This window comes from Cynocephalus volans, chromosome 8, assembly GCF_027409185.1.
Source record: "Cynocephalus volans isolate mCynVol1 chromosome 8, mCynVol1.pri, whole genome shotgun sequence".
NCBI lineage: Eukaryota > Metazoa > Chordata > Mammalia > Dermoptera > Cynocephalidae > Cynocephalus > Cynocephalus volans.
This window is the reverse complement of record NC_084467.1, coordinates 112,224,607-112,241,456: the sequence shown is the minus strand read 5'-3', so window position 1 is coordinate 112,241,456 and position 16,850 is coordinate 112,224,607. Positions and strand designations below refer to the sequence as shown.

Here is a 16,850-nt window from a genome sequence, read left to right as displayed (position 1 = left end):
AAAAAGCAGGGGGAAGCCCGGGCGCCCGCCGCCTCCGGAGAGCCGCGGTGTCCTCGGGCTGTGCAGGCGCTGAAGACGAGCCCGGGCGGGGCCCCGGTGCGTCGTGCCTGTCGCCGTCCGCGTCCGGAGCGGCGGCCCGCGCCCGCCCGCTCGGCGCCCCGGGCCGTAGGGGCCCCACCCTGCTGGGCACGGGCGACTGCCGGCCGGGGGCGCACAGAGCAGCCGTCGCGGGGCCTGGCCGCGGCCTTCAGCGCCCCAGTGCCGGGGAATGCAGTGGTCCCAGACCCCTGGCGCCTCTCCGTGTCTGGGCTGGGCCTCTTCGCTCGCCTGTTCCGCGGCCACGACGCTCCTGAGCCGAGCCGGCCGGGCCCCCCTCATGGCGGCCAAGTGGTTCAAAGAGTTCCCCCTGAACCTGAAGACCGTGTCGGAGCGGGCCAAGCCCGGGGGCGGGGGCGGCGGCAAACTGCGCAAGAACTCGGAGGCGGCCGGCGCGGCGCTCACTGCGGGCAAGGGCCGCAAGAACTCGGCGGCCGAGCTGGGAAGCGGTAGGGCCGGGGTTGGCCCCCTCAAGGACAGCCGGCTGTCCCGGGACAGCCTGCAGGGTCTGATTCAGGCTGCCGCGGGCAAGGGCCGCAAGAACTCCCGGGCCACCGAGGAGGACCCCCACCGGGGCGCGGCCAAGAGCTCGGGCTGCAGCACCTACATCAACAGGCTCATCAAGGTGGACACTCAGGAGAAGAATGGAAAGAGCAACTACTCCAGCAGCAGCAGCAGCAGCAGCAGTAGCAGCAGCAGCAGCAGCAGCAGCTCTTCCTCCGCGTCCTCTTCCCCTTCCTCCCTGGGCCCCGAGCTGGACAAGGGCAAGGTTATTAAGCAGCAAGACACGGTAAGAATAAGCCCCCTTTGGACCACCTCTCCGTGGGAGGGGAGCATAGTGACCCTGCTAAACCCTGGGCTTCTTTCTACCTAAGAAGCGAGGATGTGTTTCCTAAGGGCCTTCCCTCCTCTGCCATTCGGTGACTTCTAAGTGACCATTTAAAGTCATTACACTTTTTTTTTTAACCTTGAAAAATTCTCATTCCAGGAATGGGGAAATTTGCGGAAATACACTACCCATTTAATTTTGCTAGCAGTTTAGAAGAGGAATGAGATATTCTTGCTTTGTTAAATTTGACCGCTTTAATGTGGTTTATCTTAGTTTTGACATAAAGGGGAATTGCAAAGCTAGACGTGAGAATGCCTTTATCCTTTTTGAACATAACCTCTAGACTGTGTGAGTATGGATTTCAAAGCTTCAGGAAATGAAGGGCCACCCCCCTTTTCTGCTGGTTTGGAAGTTCTACCATTCTCTGCAGTTCGACCTAGTAAAGGTCTTCTCAGAGCTTCAACAACACTCCATGATTACAGCCTTTTCATTCATCCCATGGACGTTGTTGTGCAGCAGCCATATAGGATAAGGGGCATGAGCGCTCCAGGCTGTGGGGGATACAGAATATGACAAGGAAATGCCTTTAAGGAAATTACGGATCAGGAGAGAAGATAGAAAAAAAAGAGAGAGAGAAGAAGGTGTTCCCTGCTTCTTACACACTGGAGGTTTGCTGGGTGCTGGGTGCTGTCCAATGTGGGAAAGTTAAGAAAAGCAGTATGAACATGGAGAGGAACTCTCCATTCTTACAGAGAGGAGTTGGTTTGGTTTCATTTAGTTGTTTTTAGTCCACATTCCTGTGTGAAAGGAGTAGAGAGAGGAGTTCAAATCGAGATTTCAGACTCTAGTACAGGCAATCACTTCCTGGCACTTTAATTTTCTCTTGCCCAGGCTTCAAACATGCTGCCCACCTGGATGGAGTCAGGAGCCCACAGCACATAGCATGTAAGCCTGCATTGGGCACTTCTGTTCATTCCTCCATTTAGTCTTTCCACAAATATTTACAGCATGTCTATGCTGTGCCAGGCACTGAGCAGAGAGCCGTGGAAAGATGGCTGAGGTCCATATGTTACTCAGTGGTCTACCTGCCTGTTCGACTAGATTGTAAGCACCTTGAAGCCTAGGACAGACCATCGTGTCTTATGATCCTTGCTGCAGTTTGTGACTGCACTGCACATGGTGGGTAGTCCAGAAGAATGGGTTAAGTGAGTGGTAATCACAGTCCTCTGCAGTAGTGGCCCAGTTAATGTCACGGTTGTCACTTCTGGATGTCTGAGCTTTCTTAGGCCATCTTCTCTCTAAAGGAGGACTCATCCAGACTGTTCTCTCCTCTTCATCTCACCCTCATTTATCTGAGTTCTTCCTGCCGGCTACAGTGATACTTCTCCATGAACTCTTTGGAGAATATAATTGAGATTGTGGAGCAGGGCCCGGAGCTTCCTTTCTGAGAAGGTAACACTAACCTCCAGTGTTGACACCTAGCTGCTGCAGAACAGAACTATTACACACACCCCACATCTCCAGTTACCTTCTGTTTTTGGAAAAATATGAGGGCATTTCAAAAAGTTTGTGGAATAGTAACGTTAAAAGAAATTAAGAGTCTTTCCATGAACTTTTTGAAGTATCCTCATAAATGCTTTCTGACATAAATACCCATCAAAAATGTGATCTGCAGTCTTTGAAAATCAGTTTGCCTGTGAATTACTGAACCTAGAGCTCCTGCAATACTATCTCATGCTGACCTGTTTCTCCTTTATGAAGCCTGTCTCTTCAGAGCTTCATATAAATTTCTTGAGGACAGGAAGCTGACCTTGGGTTTACTTCGACTCCCTTGCGGTGCCTCACCAGTACTAGTGGGTGACTGACTCACTATGATCGTATTGCTCAGCTGATTGGAGTTTAAACGATTTAAATCATGGGGTATGTGGTAGACCACTTCATCTTTTTATGCTCTAAAGCCACAGACACACTCCATGTCCCACCACCCACCCTGCCACCCACTAACTCAGCAAATGCTTTATTGCTTGGGGAAAGAAAGGGAGGTGGAAAGAGCACTGGGGATGAGTAAAAGGGTTTAGATGAATTGTAAATGAATTATACTACCAAAAAAAAAAAAAGAAGAAAATCAAATGTTTGTCCATCTGGGACACATGATCACTTACAAAAGCTACCCAGAATTGGTTAGCGATTTTGACCTCTCTTCAGATCTGCAGATTTCAGTAGCCATTTTGATACTATTGCCATTTGGTATTTGATAATCCTTAGCAACTGTCCTCTCTTGTTCTCTTATAGGTCATCATTTTAGAAGACTATGCTGACCCTTATGATGCCAAACGGACAAAGGGTCAAAGAGATGCAGAGAGAGTAGGAGAGAACGACGGTTACATGGAACCGTACGATGCACAGCAGATGATAACAGGTTTGTAACTAGGTTCTGCTTGATGGGGGCCGAAATCCCATACTCACATGGCGTGAGTAGAGTAGTAACCAGTGTATATTTGAGAAAGAGGGATAAAGCAATTTAACCAAATCCTGCTGAATGGAAGAAACAGAACTTAGACCTAAAACTAAGGATAAAATATCTGGTTAACTTCTTTTATGGTGGTATCCTTCAGAGTTTCAGAATTTGCAGGCGTCTTTAAAGTTTTTCTAATCCTATGCAAGGTGACACTTGTGAGTTTGCAGATCTCAGTTTTAAGATTATTTATGTACATTTTTTGGCTACTTTCAGAAGCTTTGACATCCATAGTGGGAGTCATAAATCTGTGCAAAGGAACAAATACATACTTAAGGGATTTTAAGTTGCTGAGAGATGCGAACATGACATGATACTCAGTATTGTAGTAGAAGATTTTCTCACCAAGTTCTACAACATTGGAGCAAAAAATTTAATTACTAAGTAATAATTAGAGATAATTTTCACGAGCCAAGCCATAGGAGGCAGACCACCTAAAACCAAACCCAGCTAATCTTACAACTTTTTAAGTGGGAACAGTTCCACTTTGTGAGCTAAGCAATCACTCTGCTATTTTTGGTGTCAAACTTTTCTCTTTTATTCATAGGTCTCTTAAGTTGGTATAAACAATACTTAAATAAAAATAATATAAACTAGTTATCTAGATTTATTTGTGAATTTTAAAGTAAATTATTTATTCACCTAATTTGCCTTAAACATTCTTCCATCCACAATGAAAAATTATAGTTTCTGAGTGATGACTCAAGGGATCCTTGTTTGAGTGTCGTGGGTTTCATGCCTGGGAAAGGAGTATTGGTCACACATTAAAGACTCTGTCTCTTCTGTTTAAAACAGATTGAAAAGTTGTCAAGCTCAGGCTCCATGAGCATGGTCTCAGAAGAGTTGAGCATAAGCTAGCAGCAGCACACTGGAAGGGCCAAGACAGGCTTCAGAATGAAAGTGAGCTGCACAGGAAAGCTCAGCTCTGTTTCCTGCTTCTCTGCTTACAGAGATAAGGCATTGCATTTGGGGAGGGTGTACCCTGGCCAGGCTGTGACCCTCAAGGTCACTGGACTGTGACCCCTAATGAAATCTGTGAATGAAAGGAAGTAAAAACGGACTTAGTCAGAATTTTAAAAAATAGTAGACACTTGAAAGGAATAGGGAAAAGGATTTACTTTTACATAAGATTGAGAAAAAAGATTTTCTAAAAAAAAAGTTAATGCTTAATTTTGATGTACCTTTCTTTGTCCTTTTGTTTTTATCCTTCTCTTCTCTTTAAGTGGAGTAGGTAGTTTATCTATACGGCACTAGCTATTTATTTGCAGAACCATACTGATTATAGGGAAAGTGCTGTGTTTATTAGAAATGAATATAGTTAGGTTTTTTCCCATGTAATCTCTGCAAGAGCTCTGGAAACCAGGAGACTGCAGTACTATCCCCCTTGTTAGGACAGGGCAAAAAAAACAAGATGAAAGGGATTCAGACTTGCCTATGTTCACAAGACATTTTAAGAGACAGAGCAGGAATAAGAACCCAGATCTCCCACTTCAGATTGATCTGCTCCTGATACCACATGGTCCTGAGGACACACTGGAAATGATGTTTGTAAAAGCACTATAAACTTTACCCATAAGTAAGGCATCTCTCTTCTCACACTTTTCAACAACATTGTATCCAAAAGTAAAAATTGTCAAACATGAAATAAATACAATAATAGTAATAGCTGGCATTTAATATTTAAGTGTTTATTAAGCTCCAGATTTTGTTTTGTTTTGGCTGGCAAGTATGGGGATCTGAACCCATGACCTTGGTTTTATAAGGCTATGTTCTAACCAACTGAGCTAACTGCCAGCCCCTCCAGGTTTTGTTTTAAACAGTTTATGTGAATGAATTCACTTAAGCATACAGAAGTAATGTATTCAATTGGTGAATAAATTCAAATTTATTAAAATCTACATATACCTTGCTCTTAACTTTAAAAATATATTAGTGGATTTTAAATTTTCTTCATTTAAAATAGGGTATCGCAAAACACCTTCTCAATCAGTGTAGAAAATATACCTCTAATTCTACCCATAGGTTACACAGCTGGACAGAATAACAGGAAGTGAGTTTATCGGAAGCTGGAAATAAAAGATTTGCTGCTGGGTTTGTTTTTTTATTTTTTATACCTTTTACTTTTTTTTTCAATTTGCTCATGTGTGCTTGGTTGTCAAGTCCAAGTATGGAAATTTCCCATATTTCTTGAGAAATGCTAGGGCTATTTTTTAGTGTGTTCCAGCATTTCTGCAGGAGATGGAGAGGGTGCTAATGAATGTGATTAAACTGTTGCAGAAGTCAAATCTGTATTGCCCACCTCTGTGTTGCCTTTTTTATATCAGTGAAGTGGAAATTACATGCCTGGTTTTAACAATATCTTGAGCATATAGAATACTGTCCATGATGTGGGCCGGCCTGTGGCTCACTCGGGAGAGTGCGGTGCTGGTAACACCAAGGCCACAGTTTCAGATCCCTATATACGGATGGCTGATTAGCTCACTTGGGAGAGCATGGTGCTGACAACCACCAAGTCAAGAGTTAAGATCCCTTTACTGGTCATCTTTATATAGGGATTTTTTTCAAAAAAAAGAATAATATCCATGATGTTATTTTATAATAGCCAACAAATAGGCATTTATTTGTCATGTACAAGGCTCTGTGCTGGGCTCTGGACATACATGAAACAAGACCCACATAACCCCTGCCCTTGGACCTCACAACCAAATGGAGAAACAGACCTAACACCAGTAAAGAAGAAAATAAGTCATTGAAGAGTGTGATAGTGCTATGACATAGAGAATAAGAATCACCATCTGCATCAGGGAACAAAGGATAAAACAGAAGTTAAGAGGAATTCATGACTTTCCTATGGCCAAATAACTGTGGGACCCCATGCTCCGTGGATTCCCCCAAAACTTTGCACTTAACTTTTAAAAGTTAAGAATTAGATTATGCAGAATAAGAAAAACAAAAAGAAAAAAGAAAAAAAAAAGAATTACATTATCCAAAAGATTCTATCTAAAAAGGTATGACTATGGAGCTGGCTAGTTGGCTCAGTTGGTTATAGTATGGTGCTGATAATACCAAGGTCCAGGGTTTGAACCCTGTACTGGCCAGCTGCCAAAAAAATAAAGCTCTGACTATGAATACAAGGGCAATATTAGCACAAACCTCTGTTGTTTTTCTGCCAAGTTAGCAAGAACATATTGGGTGTTTTGTTTGTTTGTTGGCAGCTGGCTGGTACAGGGATGCAAACCCTTGACCTTGGTGTTACAAGGCTGCGCTCTAGCCACCTGAGCTCACTGGCCAGCCCAGCAAGAACACTTTAGGTAAATAATTAGCAGAAATATTCTACATAATTTAGCATTATAAGTTTTAGCCACCAAATTGAAACTTGAGCATTGGATGGATCTTTAGAAGTTCCCTAAGACAGCCGTTTGTTAGCATGAGAATTTTTTCCATAGTTAGTATCATACAGCTACAAGTTGAGGGCTTACTAGGTGCTCGGACTTGCCAAATTACCTCACTAAATCCTACAACATCCCTGTAAAGTGGTTTTTGTTATACAGTTGAGGAAACCTAAATTCAGAAAGATTAAATAACCTGTCCATATTACACAGCTGAAAAGTGGAAATACCAGGTCATTTGGCAATCTTTGGTTTTAGCTATTGAGCTCAAAGATTGTTCTTAAAATTTTATTTTTGCCTCCAAATGGTTTTGTTGATTTGTTTAAATAGTCAAATCTAAAGGACAACCTCATTGTTTGGATCTTCATTAAAAAAACTATTATGAAAAAATTACAAATGAAGACTGTTTTTGATTTATTTAATTTGTCTCTACTTTCCTTGTTAAATTTCAGGGTTTCTGAATTGTACCTGCTTCTGTTAAGATATTTGGGTTTATTCAATAAGAAAATATTTAAGTAAATTTAAATAAAAAACTTGAGCACTGATAAAAGATGTAAGTAAAAAAGTTGCCTAACAGCCCTGTTTCTGATTCTAAAAGGAAAGTAAAGCCTTATGAGGCTCTAAGTTTAATGTTTTGGAAACATGAAATAGATTAGGGGGAAAGGCGTGTTAATTTAGAAACTGTAATCAATATTTTACATGAAATCTTTTGATTGTGTGGTAGAGAAAGCATGGGCTCTGGAGTTAGTAATAAATGGTTCCCCCACTAACTACTGCATGACTGTGGCCTCAGTTTATCCACCTGTGAAAATGGGATAACACATCTGTCACTGCATTATGAGGCTTCAGTGAGATGCTGGGGATAATGTGCCCAGCATACTCAATAAATACAGCCCTTATTTAGACACTGCAAAGAGAACTGCATTTTAAAAGAGAATTCCGGAATATGTAGTGCAATATTAATTGCTAGCTGCAATTAATTTGGTGAAAGAAAGTCTTAGTTGTTTGCTCCCTTTTAAAATGTGAATGGCATAATTATGTGCAAAGAGAGTTGGGGATTGAGAAGGGACAATTTTCAGCCCGTTATGTTTCACACCAACCAGTTGCACATTTGAATTGGTGCATGTAGCCCTCAGTTCCAGCCCCGGCTGCAAACGAGTGTTTATCTGCTGCCCGTCCACACTGTTCTGTTGTCTGCCATGGTAAATGGCCTCTATCGGCAGCCAGGGTGTAGCTTCCTCTTGCCACTTCCTCCTTCTCAGGCTCATTTCCTCTTGGAGTCAACTCTGCACGTCAGGGTCTATTCTCCCTGCAGGAAGGGTCGACTTGCAGCCCCACGATTGTTTCTGTTTCTATGGCGCCTCAGGTTGGGGGCAGCCAGGTGTTGGAATGGAAGGTTACTCCCCTTGGGGAGTGGGGGGTCTGTTCTCAAGCCCTTTTTTCCCCTAATTAAACATAGTTTCTAAAGATAATACTTTAAAAAAAAAATAAAAATAAAATAAAGATAATACTTTGCTGATTTTGCCCATCTCAGGACCATGCAAGGAGGGAACATTCTGAGCTGTATGCTTTCCAGTGTGTCTCCCAGAGCTCTAAGTGTGCACAGACTGTCTAAAATAACAGGAATACATGGACCTCATCACAAAAGTAAAAACTCAGACACACGTGTCATAAGAGCTCAAGATTCTAATCACTGTACCTCATTTTAATTCAAATGTATTGAAATTTCCTTGTGAGCAAGACTCCTATATTAAAGTTAGGGGTTCCGCTAGCCTGTGCCAGATGGTCTAAACTGAGGGTAAACTTAAGTTTTAATTAGAAACCTTATAATTCTAAATTCATTCTTTGAATTCCTTTGTTTTCTGTTTTCTTAGTTCTTTAGAAAAGTTCTTTTAATTCTAGTCTTATCTTAATTGAACCAAGAACAGAGTATGTTTTTGTTTCTTGTTTTTCATAGCTCCATCTAGAATAGGCAATGAAGAAAACTGTAGGATTGAAAGTCAAGAGACTTGGACAGGAGATGCAGCTCTGACCTCAGACAACCCTGGGTGCCTGGCCTGGGGGCAAGGGCAGGGGACGAGTCTTCTGGCCCTCACATTCTGATGTGGAGATTTTAGATCCAGGTAGTGCCCTTCTCCTTGGGCTGGGGCTAGAAATGAGAGATTAGCTCTGGACAGCAGGAGGAACTGCAGTGGTGATTGTGGGGATCCAGGAGATGTGGAAGCACCTCTCAGGCTTAGCTGCTCATTAGAATTACTTGGGAAATTTTTATAATCTGACTCCCAGACTGTAGCCCAGACCAATTAAATCAGAACTTCTGGTGGTGGGACGCAGGCAGCAATATTTGTTATAGCGCCCCCAGGTGATTCCAAGGAGCCATTACTGCATAGAATTGGAGACAGCTGAGGACAGGGGCCCTGTCCAGCAGAACTATAACCATATAAACAAACATTGTGCTTTTTTTGAATTTAGTGTCTTTAATAACTTTTCCCTCATTTGTTGTTCTTTTCTTGTTATAGAAGTCTTATAGAGTCAATGATTCCTCTCCACAGAGTGTCACCGTGCCTGTTTTTAAGTTACAGATAGAAAGTCTTTTCATCCTTTGTTTCCTCTTCTGCAGTCTTCTGAGCCTCTTCCTGCTTACCTGACCACTCCTTCTCAGCCTTCATCATTGGCACCTCTTCTTCCAGCCACCCTTAGCTGAAGGAGTCCCAGGTTCTGCCTTTGATCCTCTTTCCTTTTCAGTCTACCCTCTTCTTCTTTCATGATGGCTTTCATTCTCACAGCATTAACAATGATCTATTTGTGAGTTACTTCTTGACATGCACCTCCAGATCCACATTGTCACCTGCCTGGAGAAGTTCTAGAGCTCCTTCCCCTACATTTTTCCTCCTATCCATCCATCCATCCATCCAATCATTACTTAGAACAGCTGTATGTCCTACAAAGATAAGACATGGTGGTCCCTGCCCTGGGCGTCTCCGCCAAGTTGCAAATACAACCACATCAACAGATAAATCCACACAGTGGGAGAAGTGCACGGTAAGAGTGGTTTGGCACAGCCATAACCCCTGATCACTCTGTGGGGCATCGGAAGAGAGAGTGGGCAGGGAAGGCTTTTCCAAGGAGGGGGAGATGCTGAGTTAGATTTCAAAGGATTGGAAGATCACCAGGACACTGATTGGCATAAGACAGTGTAGTCACGCACCCATCTCCATCCCCAAACCAAGGAAGTACAGGCCAAAGTACAAAAAGCATCAGTATTGTTTTAAGGTTGATGGAAAAAAAGTTAATCCCTTTTTAAATACAAGATACAAGGGCCGGCCTGTGGCTCACTCGGGAGAGTGTGGTGCTGATAACACCAACGCCACGGGTTTGGATCCTATATAGGGATGGCTGGTTTGCTCACTGGCTGAGCGTGGTGCTGACAACACCAAGCCAAGGGTTAAGATCCCCTTACCGGTCATCTTTTAAAAAAAAATTAAATATAAGATACATTAATTATTCTCTCTTTTTTTTTTAAGTGTATTACACAGGGAACTTCAGAAGTTCCATTTGGTCAGAGCAAAGATTTGTATTATGGGGTGGGGTATAGAAAGAAGAAATTGGAGAGGGAGACAGTGATCTGATCGTAGAAAGCCCTCCACGCCGTACTAAGGAGTTTGCACTCTGTAAGTATACAGTTGAGAGCTTATGAGATGTTTGCATTTAGAAAGGTCCTCCTCAACTGTGATCAGGTGGAGGACAGATTGAAGGCTTCCTGATGGGCATTTAGAAGAACTACATGATGATTCTGTTGGTCTGTATCACCTGCTGTGGTTGTCCAGACCCTTGTCATCTCTAACTGTACCTGGCAAAGCCCCTAGACACTTCTGGTTCCTTCCCACTGTGGCTGGCTGGCTGGTTAGTTGGTGGTTGGTTGGTTTGTACCAGGTTTTTCCCATCCATTTCCATGCCTCAGTTCATACTATAGCTTTCTGACTTACTCAATCCTGAACACTGTGGTTAAAGTTATCTTCCAGTGAAACACAAATATAATTGTTATACCCTGTTAAAAAACTCATAATAGTTCTGCATTACATAGAGAACAATCTAAACTTTTTGTTCTTGCTTTTAAAACTTCTACCCTTTGGTGCCTGGCTTGCCTACTTCTCCAGCTGCTTCTTACACTACATCTCTCCTCTATGGCGTTCTGTCCTTTAAACTTATCTCTGAACTCCCCCTTATGGGAACAAGCCCTTTATAGTTCCCACCTCTGTATCTTCACTTATGCAAGCTTCCTCCACTGGAAATGACCTTCTCTATCAAAGTCAACTCATCTTCCATTTCTCTTCCACTTGGAATCAATCCAAGTGTAGTGGCTGAGAGGATGACTTCTAGAGTCCAACTTCCTGCTTTTGAATCCAGGCTTTGCCACTTATTGGTTTGGACAATTTCCTTAAACTCTGTGCTTCAGTTTTCTCTTCTGTAATGTTGGGGAAATCATAGTATCCAGCTCACAGAATGGTTGTGAAAATCACAACACACTTAGAATAGTGCTTAACACATGGTAAGCCAGTGATAAATGTTAGCTGTCGAGTTATTGTTGTTTTCCTCCAACACCTCTTTTACTTTGACTTTTCTTACGGTTATTAGCCTGATGGATATTATTTGTGAATGTGTCTGGCTTCCCCACTTTATTGACACTGCCTGGAAGTCAAAAACTCTGACTAGTGCATATAAATATCTTCCCTCGGCATACGTGGAGTAATGTTTTGAGTATAGTAAACACTCAGCCAGTTTTTGTTAAAATACTTTGATCTGGGCTTCCTAACAAAATGGAAAAACGTTGCAGGTGAACTGTGCTCAGAGCAGACACCAGGACTGGGAAGTGAAACAGGTCACCCTGAGACCACTTCTTACAAACTGCAAGTGGCACCCTGGAGGCGTGCCTGTCTTCAGATGTAATCCCTCATCTTATGAGTTTGTCCCATTCCCTGGCTCAGGCATCTGGAGAGAAGTTGCAGGCACCTTCCTTTTGCTTTTGTAGCACAGCTGGGAAGTAGTCAGTCCATAAAGAACAATCTTGGATACAGTATCTGCCACCTTAGACCAGTCAGAGGTGAAGATGTAATTGGGTTATTGCCAGGCTTCGAGGCACCTGTATTTTCAAGGGATAATGGATGATGTGTGTTTTTCAGAAATTAGACGACGCGGTTCCAAAGATCCCCTAGTGAAGGCCCTTCAGCTGCTTGACAGCCCTTGTGAGCCAGGGGAGACCGGCATGAAGTCAGAGACTTTGGCCAAAAGACAGAGTTCCAAGGACCTCCCGGGGAAGGCGCCACAGCTGTATGACACTCCCTACGAGCCTGTGGAAGGGGGCCCCAGGGCAGAGGGGAAAGGGCGGCCAGCAGACAGCCGGCTGCCGGAGAACGACCAGAGGCCAGCGGCCGAGTACGAGCAGCCCTGGGAGTGGAAGAAGGAGCAGATCGTGCGGGCGCTGTCAGGTGAGGCCCCCACACCTACGGTTCCGGTTTCCCAGCCAGGAGACTCCACCCACTCAGGCTTTTCAGCCAAGTGCATTTCCTTTTCTGCAAGTCTCTTTTTCCCAAGGAATTTGGGCTAGGGAAATTAAGAATCTGGCTATGGTTGAAAGATCAGGACTAAAGTTGAGCCCTTTGTATTGCATTTACTTTTTTTGTCCTTACAGATACCTTTATTTTCCTTTCTTTTCTCAGTGTGTTACTGTTTTGGAAATGCCTTCAAGGACTATTGAAAAAACATAACTAGAAAAAATTTTTAAACAAAATAAAAAGCATAACTGATCACTGTACATTTATTTTCTCACCACTGAAGCTATCAAATTGGGAGCAGCTTTTTCTAACTCTTACTTGGCGCTACTTCTCAAACCTGTTAAAATCCCTATTTATAAGATGGCAGCACTGGATAAAATGGATTACAGGTAGAGGTGGTGGGAAAGCTTGATGAAGCTAGGGGGTTTTTTTGTTGTTTTGTTTTCAAAAATCCTCCTGAAGGAATCAGTTGTTAAAGTGAGTTTTTGTCTGGCCAGTTACTCAGTTGGTTAGAGCACAGTGTTAGATCACCAAGGTCAAGGGTTCGGATCCCTGTACTGACCAGTTGCAAAAACAGAAAAAGTGAATTTTTATTTACTTATTTTTATTGAAACATAATTGATTATACATATTTGTGAGGTGCAGAGTTGACTGTCAGTATTTGTGTACGATATGTGATAATCAGATCAGGATTATTAGCATATTCATCATTACAAAATTATTCTTTGTGTTCATTACCCAATTTCTCCCTAACCCTTTTCTCCCTTTCCTGCCTCTAGTAACCATAATTCTGTTCTCTCCTTCTGAAAATTCAGCATATTATTATGGTCGTTGTTTCTTTCATTGCTTGTTTCTTTCTTTCCTTATTTTTTAGCTTCTACTTATGAGTGAGGACATGTGGTATTTCTCTTTCTGTGCCTGGCTTATTTCACTTAACATAGTTTTCTCCGAGCTCATCCATGTTGCTGCGAATGGCAGAATTTCATTCTTTTTATGGCAGAGTAGTATTCCGTTATGTAAATATATACCACATTTTCCTTATCCAGAAGTGTGAATTTTTAAAATAATAAGAGAAAGTTGGTAAGTAGGTTGGCAATAGATATTAAAGGTAATTCTTCCTCCTGCTTCTCGAACGAGGACATAGTTTTTCTAATTGGCTAACCACATAATTTCTTTTGCCTTTAATTTAAAATTTTAGGGGTATCTTTTCCCTCTAACAGGAAAACCAGGTTTGCAATTAAATATATAGCCAATGGTAAAAAGTAAATAGAGAAGGTAATATATTTGATAGCAAACATCTGAGTCAGTTTTTGTTTGACTTCAGTCTTGTTTTCAGTGAATATCTGTTGGGTACCTGCTATTTTCTCAGTCCTATGCTAAATGCTGCTATTTTATCTCTTTATCTTCCGTCCAGACTAGATGTTGTAGCATTTTTAAGATGTTATTTGGTAATTTTTCTTTCTGAGTTGATTTTTCTCTTTGTTTTATTATTTCAAAAGAAAACTATTCATTTGGTTTCATAGAATGACATACACTCTTGCAAGAAATCATTACCTGTAACTATGTTTAATCATTTATTCAAAAAACACTAAAACTAAGAGCTTTAAAAAGACCATGCTGATATATATTAAAGTGGTTTCCTCTGATATTCTAAAACTATTTTATACTGATGAATATCCTACAGAAAAAGTGGCTGTACATGAGATGCTGACAGTGTGATCAGATATCAAAAGACAGCAGGAGCTCAGCTATCCAGGGTATTATGCAGTATATTATAGCTTGCACTAAAAGGGAAAACTGCTTCTTTCCTGAGCTAATGCAGGCAAGGAGGGTTTTTGTTTGAAGTTTACATCGATCACTCCATGGCCTCTGGTGTTAAATGGAGTCTTCTTTCCAGTCCAGTTTGAAGGATCTGAGCGACCTTCTGGCAGGGAGGAAACAGCGAGGCAGCACCACCGGCAGAAGAGCTGGACCCAGAAGATCCTGAAGCCAGCCCTCTCTGATCACAGTGAGGGGGAGAAAGTGGACCCGGGCCTGGCCCTGGAGAAGCAGCCGTGAGTCTCCTCCACAGACCTTTGTATCAATGGCTGGGAGCTCACTGACAGCCTGGTGTGTGGGGGGGTCCATTTTACATGATTATTTTTGTTCATGAGTAGTTGCCTTGGGTGGGGCTTATTAATGAAAACCCATCTTCAAAGCCTAGTACATTTGTGCAGAGTGGGAATTGCACTGCCTCCCAGGAACCTTATTTTAAAATTCATTCTCCTGTGCAGAGTGGAAACTTTTCACATGACACTAGCCCTGTTAACTCTTGTGTGATTGATAGGCTTTGAGAGGCAGGAAGGATCACCCAAATCTGCATTTTGTCTATTTGGGATGTGAATGTAAAGCAGGATCTAGTTCAGACTGTCAAGCTTCTACCAAAAGTTCATGTCAAATAACACTTTTTGGAGTGACACCCAGTCTGGATGTGTATTTTAACACTCATGGTACCCCTCTCCCCATTTTTCAGTTGGTATCATGGTGCCATTACCCGTGCTGAGGCTGAGAGTCGACTACAGCCCTGCAAAGAAGCTGGTTACCTGGTTCGAAATAGCGAGTCAGGGAACAGTAGGTACTCCATTGCACTAAAGTAAGTATTTAAGCTCCATGGCCTTTCCTTGTCTCCAAGGGGAGGGTACAATGTGACAGTCTTTCCTATCATGGGTAGGTGACCAGTCAAAAAAGATATAATTTTTTTCAAATTCTTTTTTATTTTCAAAACAGATACAATTGGAAGGTAATTCACAGGAGTGTATATTGCCAGAAAATAAGATACATTTGCTTGGACAATAGAATGTGAAACACTGATTAGAATGCAAAATTGATGTGGGGTAAATGCACCAATATCTATTACGATAGTGAGAGTCCTGTTTCATTATGATTTTACACTAGTCAATTTCTACCTTACATTTCTTCATCTGGAGTAGACACTCGCCATAGAGAAGTAATTCCTGATAAAGAGAATGATTTTTAGCAGGATAGTTCAGTCATGCTTTTATTTCCTAGTCATGGACGCTTTAATAAATCAGATCCCTTGATTGTCAAAATGCCAACTGCAATTTTGATACCAGTTTCTTCTGGTGAAGAAGGAGATGCTAACTTGCTTATTCCTCCCCCTGTCTGATTGTGCACAGAAAATTCTTGTTTGCCTGGGAGGCCTGGCAGAGTGTGGATCATGGAAATTCGCATTGCTCTGTGAGCTCAGTGGCGCTATATTGGAGGATCATTGTCAAGAGCCCTAACAGCATTTCCTTCCTGAGGAAGCTGAGCCCCCACAGCTGAAACAATCAGACTGGAGGGGAAAAGAGGGGGGAGGAGGTGTTTGAGCAATATGGCTCAGAAAATGGGATAGGACACCAGACATACAATACCAGGAATAGCTCTACTGTGTTCCTGAAATTGGTGCTTGTGGATTAAGTCTTTGAGCCTTCGCTGCCAGCCGTCATTATATACAACCAGGAATGGTCATTCCAGATGGGAGGGGTGGGAGGAGCAAACAGTTTTTATTATGGTAATGATGATGATTATTCTTGTGTTGTTTTTGGGAAAAAAGGAGGAAGAAATCTTACTTTTTTTTTTTTTTTTAAACCCCGTGTGGGTGAGTTTAAACCACACCTTAGTAGCCTCAAGTTTGGGCTTAAGCACTAGTTTTGCAATTTGGGGGGCTAGAGAGGGCTTGGCATTTTTTTTGTTTTCTTTTTGGTCCAGTACCTGGTGACTCATGTGTAATAAGGATAAGCAGAAAAAAAAGAAGGATGAGCAACTCAAGGATGACATGCATTTATGCTGCAAAATTCCTGAGAGCTCAGCTGGAGTGTTGAATGCATTTCTGTTTGTATGGAACAATTCCCAGAATGGATAAGAACCTATCAACCTATTGTGAATCTGTGGGGTGGGATCCTCTGCTCACTTATTCATGTCTCCTCCTTGATTTTTGTTTTGTTCCAGGACTAGTCAAGGATGTGTCCACATCATAGTGGCTCAGACCAAAGACAACAAATACACACTGAATCAGACGAGCGCTGTGTTTGACAGCATCCCGGAAGTGGTACACTATTATTCCAATGAAAAGTTGCCTTTCAAAGGTGCAGAACACATGACCTTACTCTACCCTGTGCACAACAAGCTTCACTAAGTGTCAGCTACAAAAAGCCCTGGGCCTCTGGCACCTAAGTGGGGATCAGCACAGCACCCCACCAGTCTCTCAGTGGACAAGGCTTGGCTGCTTCTTAATAACTGGAAGAAAGTGGGAATCTTCATTTAAAAGTCAAAAAGTCTTTGATCTTGAATCATTCCATGACAGTTGGTTTCTGTCCCATGTCTCCTTGATAAGTAGTCCTATAGTAAGAAGTCATAATTTATCTGTTGCCTCCAGCTCTGGAATAGGGCATTCTGTATGGGGTACGACCCTCAGGAAAGGTGAGTCA

At 42.5% G+C, this 16,850-nt stretch overlaps 1 protein-coding gene across 1 annotated transcript; it reads left to right on the top strand.

The window, feature by feature from the left end:
- Window positions 1-268: 268 nt before the first annotated feature.
- On the top strand, window positions 269-16,558 carry SHE (Src homology 2 domain containing E). Its single transcript, XM_063107103.1, has 6 exons — window positions 269-886; window positions 3,218-3,344; window positions 12,010-12,315; window positions 14,279-14,435; window positions 14,894-15,013; window positions 16,372-16,558. The coding sequence occupies exons 1-6, from the start codon at window positions 269-271 to the stop codon at window positions 16,556-16,558; spliced, it is 1,515 nt and encodes a 504-aa protein (XP_062963173.1).
- Window positions 16,559-16,850: the final 292 nt, after the last annotated feature.

Bases quoted from the DNA above. Each gene is read 5' to 3' on its own strand.
- SHE (XM_063107103.1), top strand. From the start codon at position 269: ATGCAGTGGTCCCAGACCCCTGGCGCCTCTCCGTGTCTGGGCTGGGCC. The intron at 3,345-12,009 runs GTTTGTAACTAG...TGTGTTTTTCAG, and splicing joins TGCACAGCAGATGATAACAG to AAATTAGACGACGCGGTTCC. The intron at 14,436-14,893 runs GTGAGTCTCCTC...CCCATTTTTCAG, and splicing joins CTGGCCCTGGAGAAGCAGCC to TTGGTATCATGGTGCCATTA.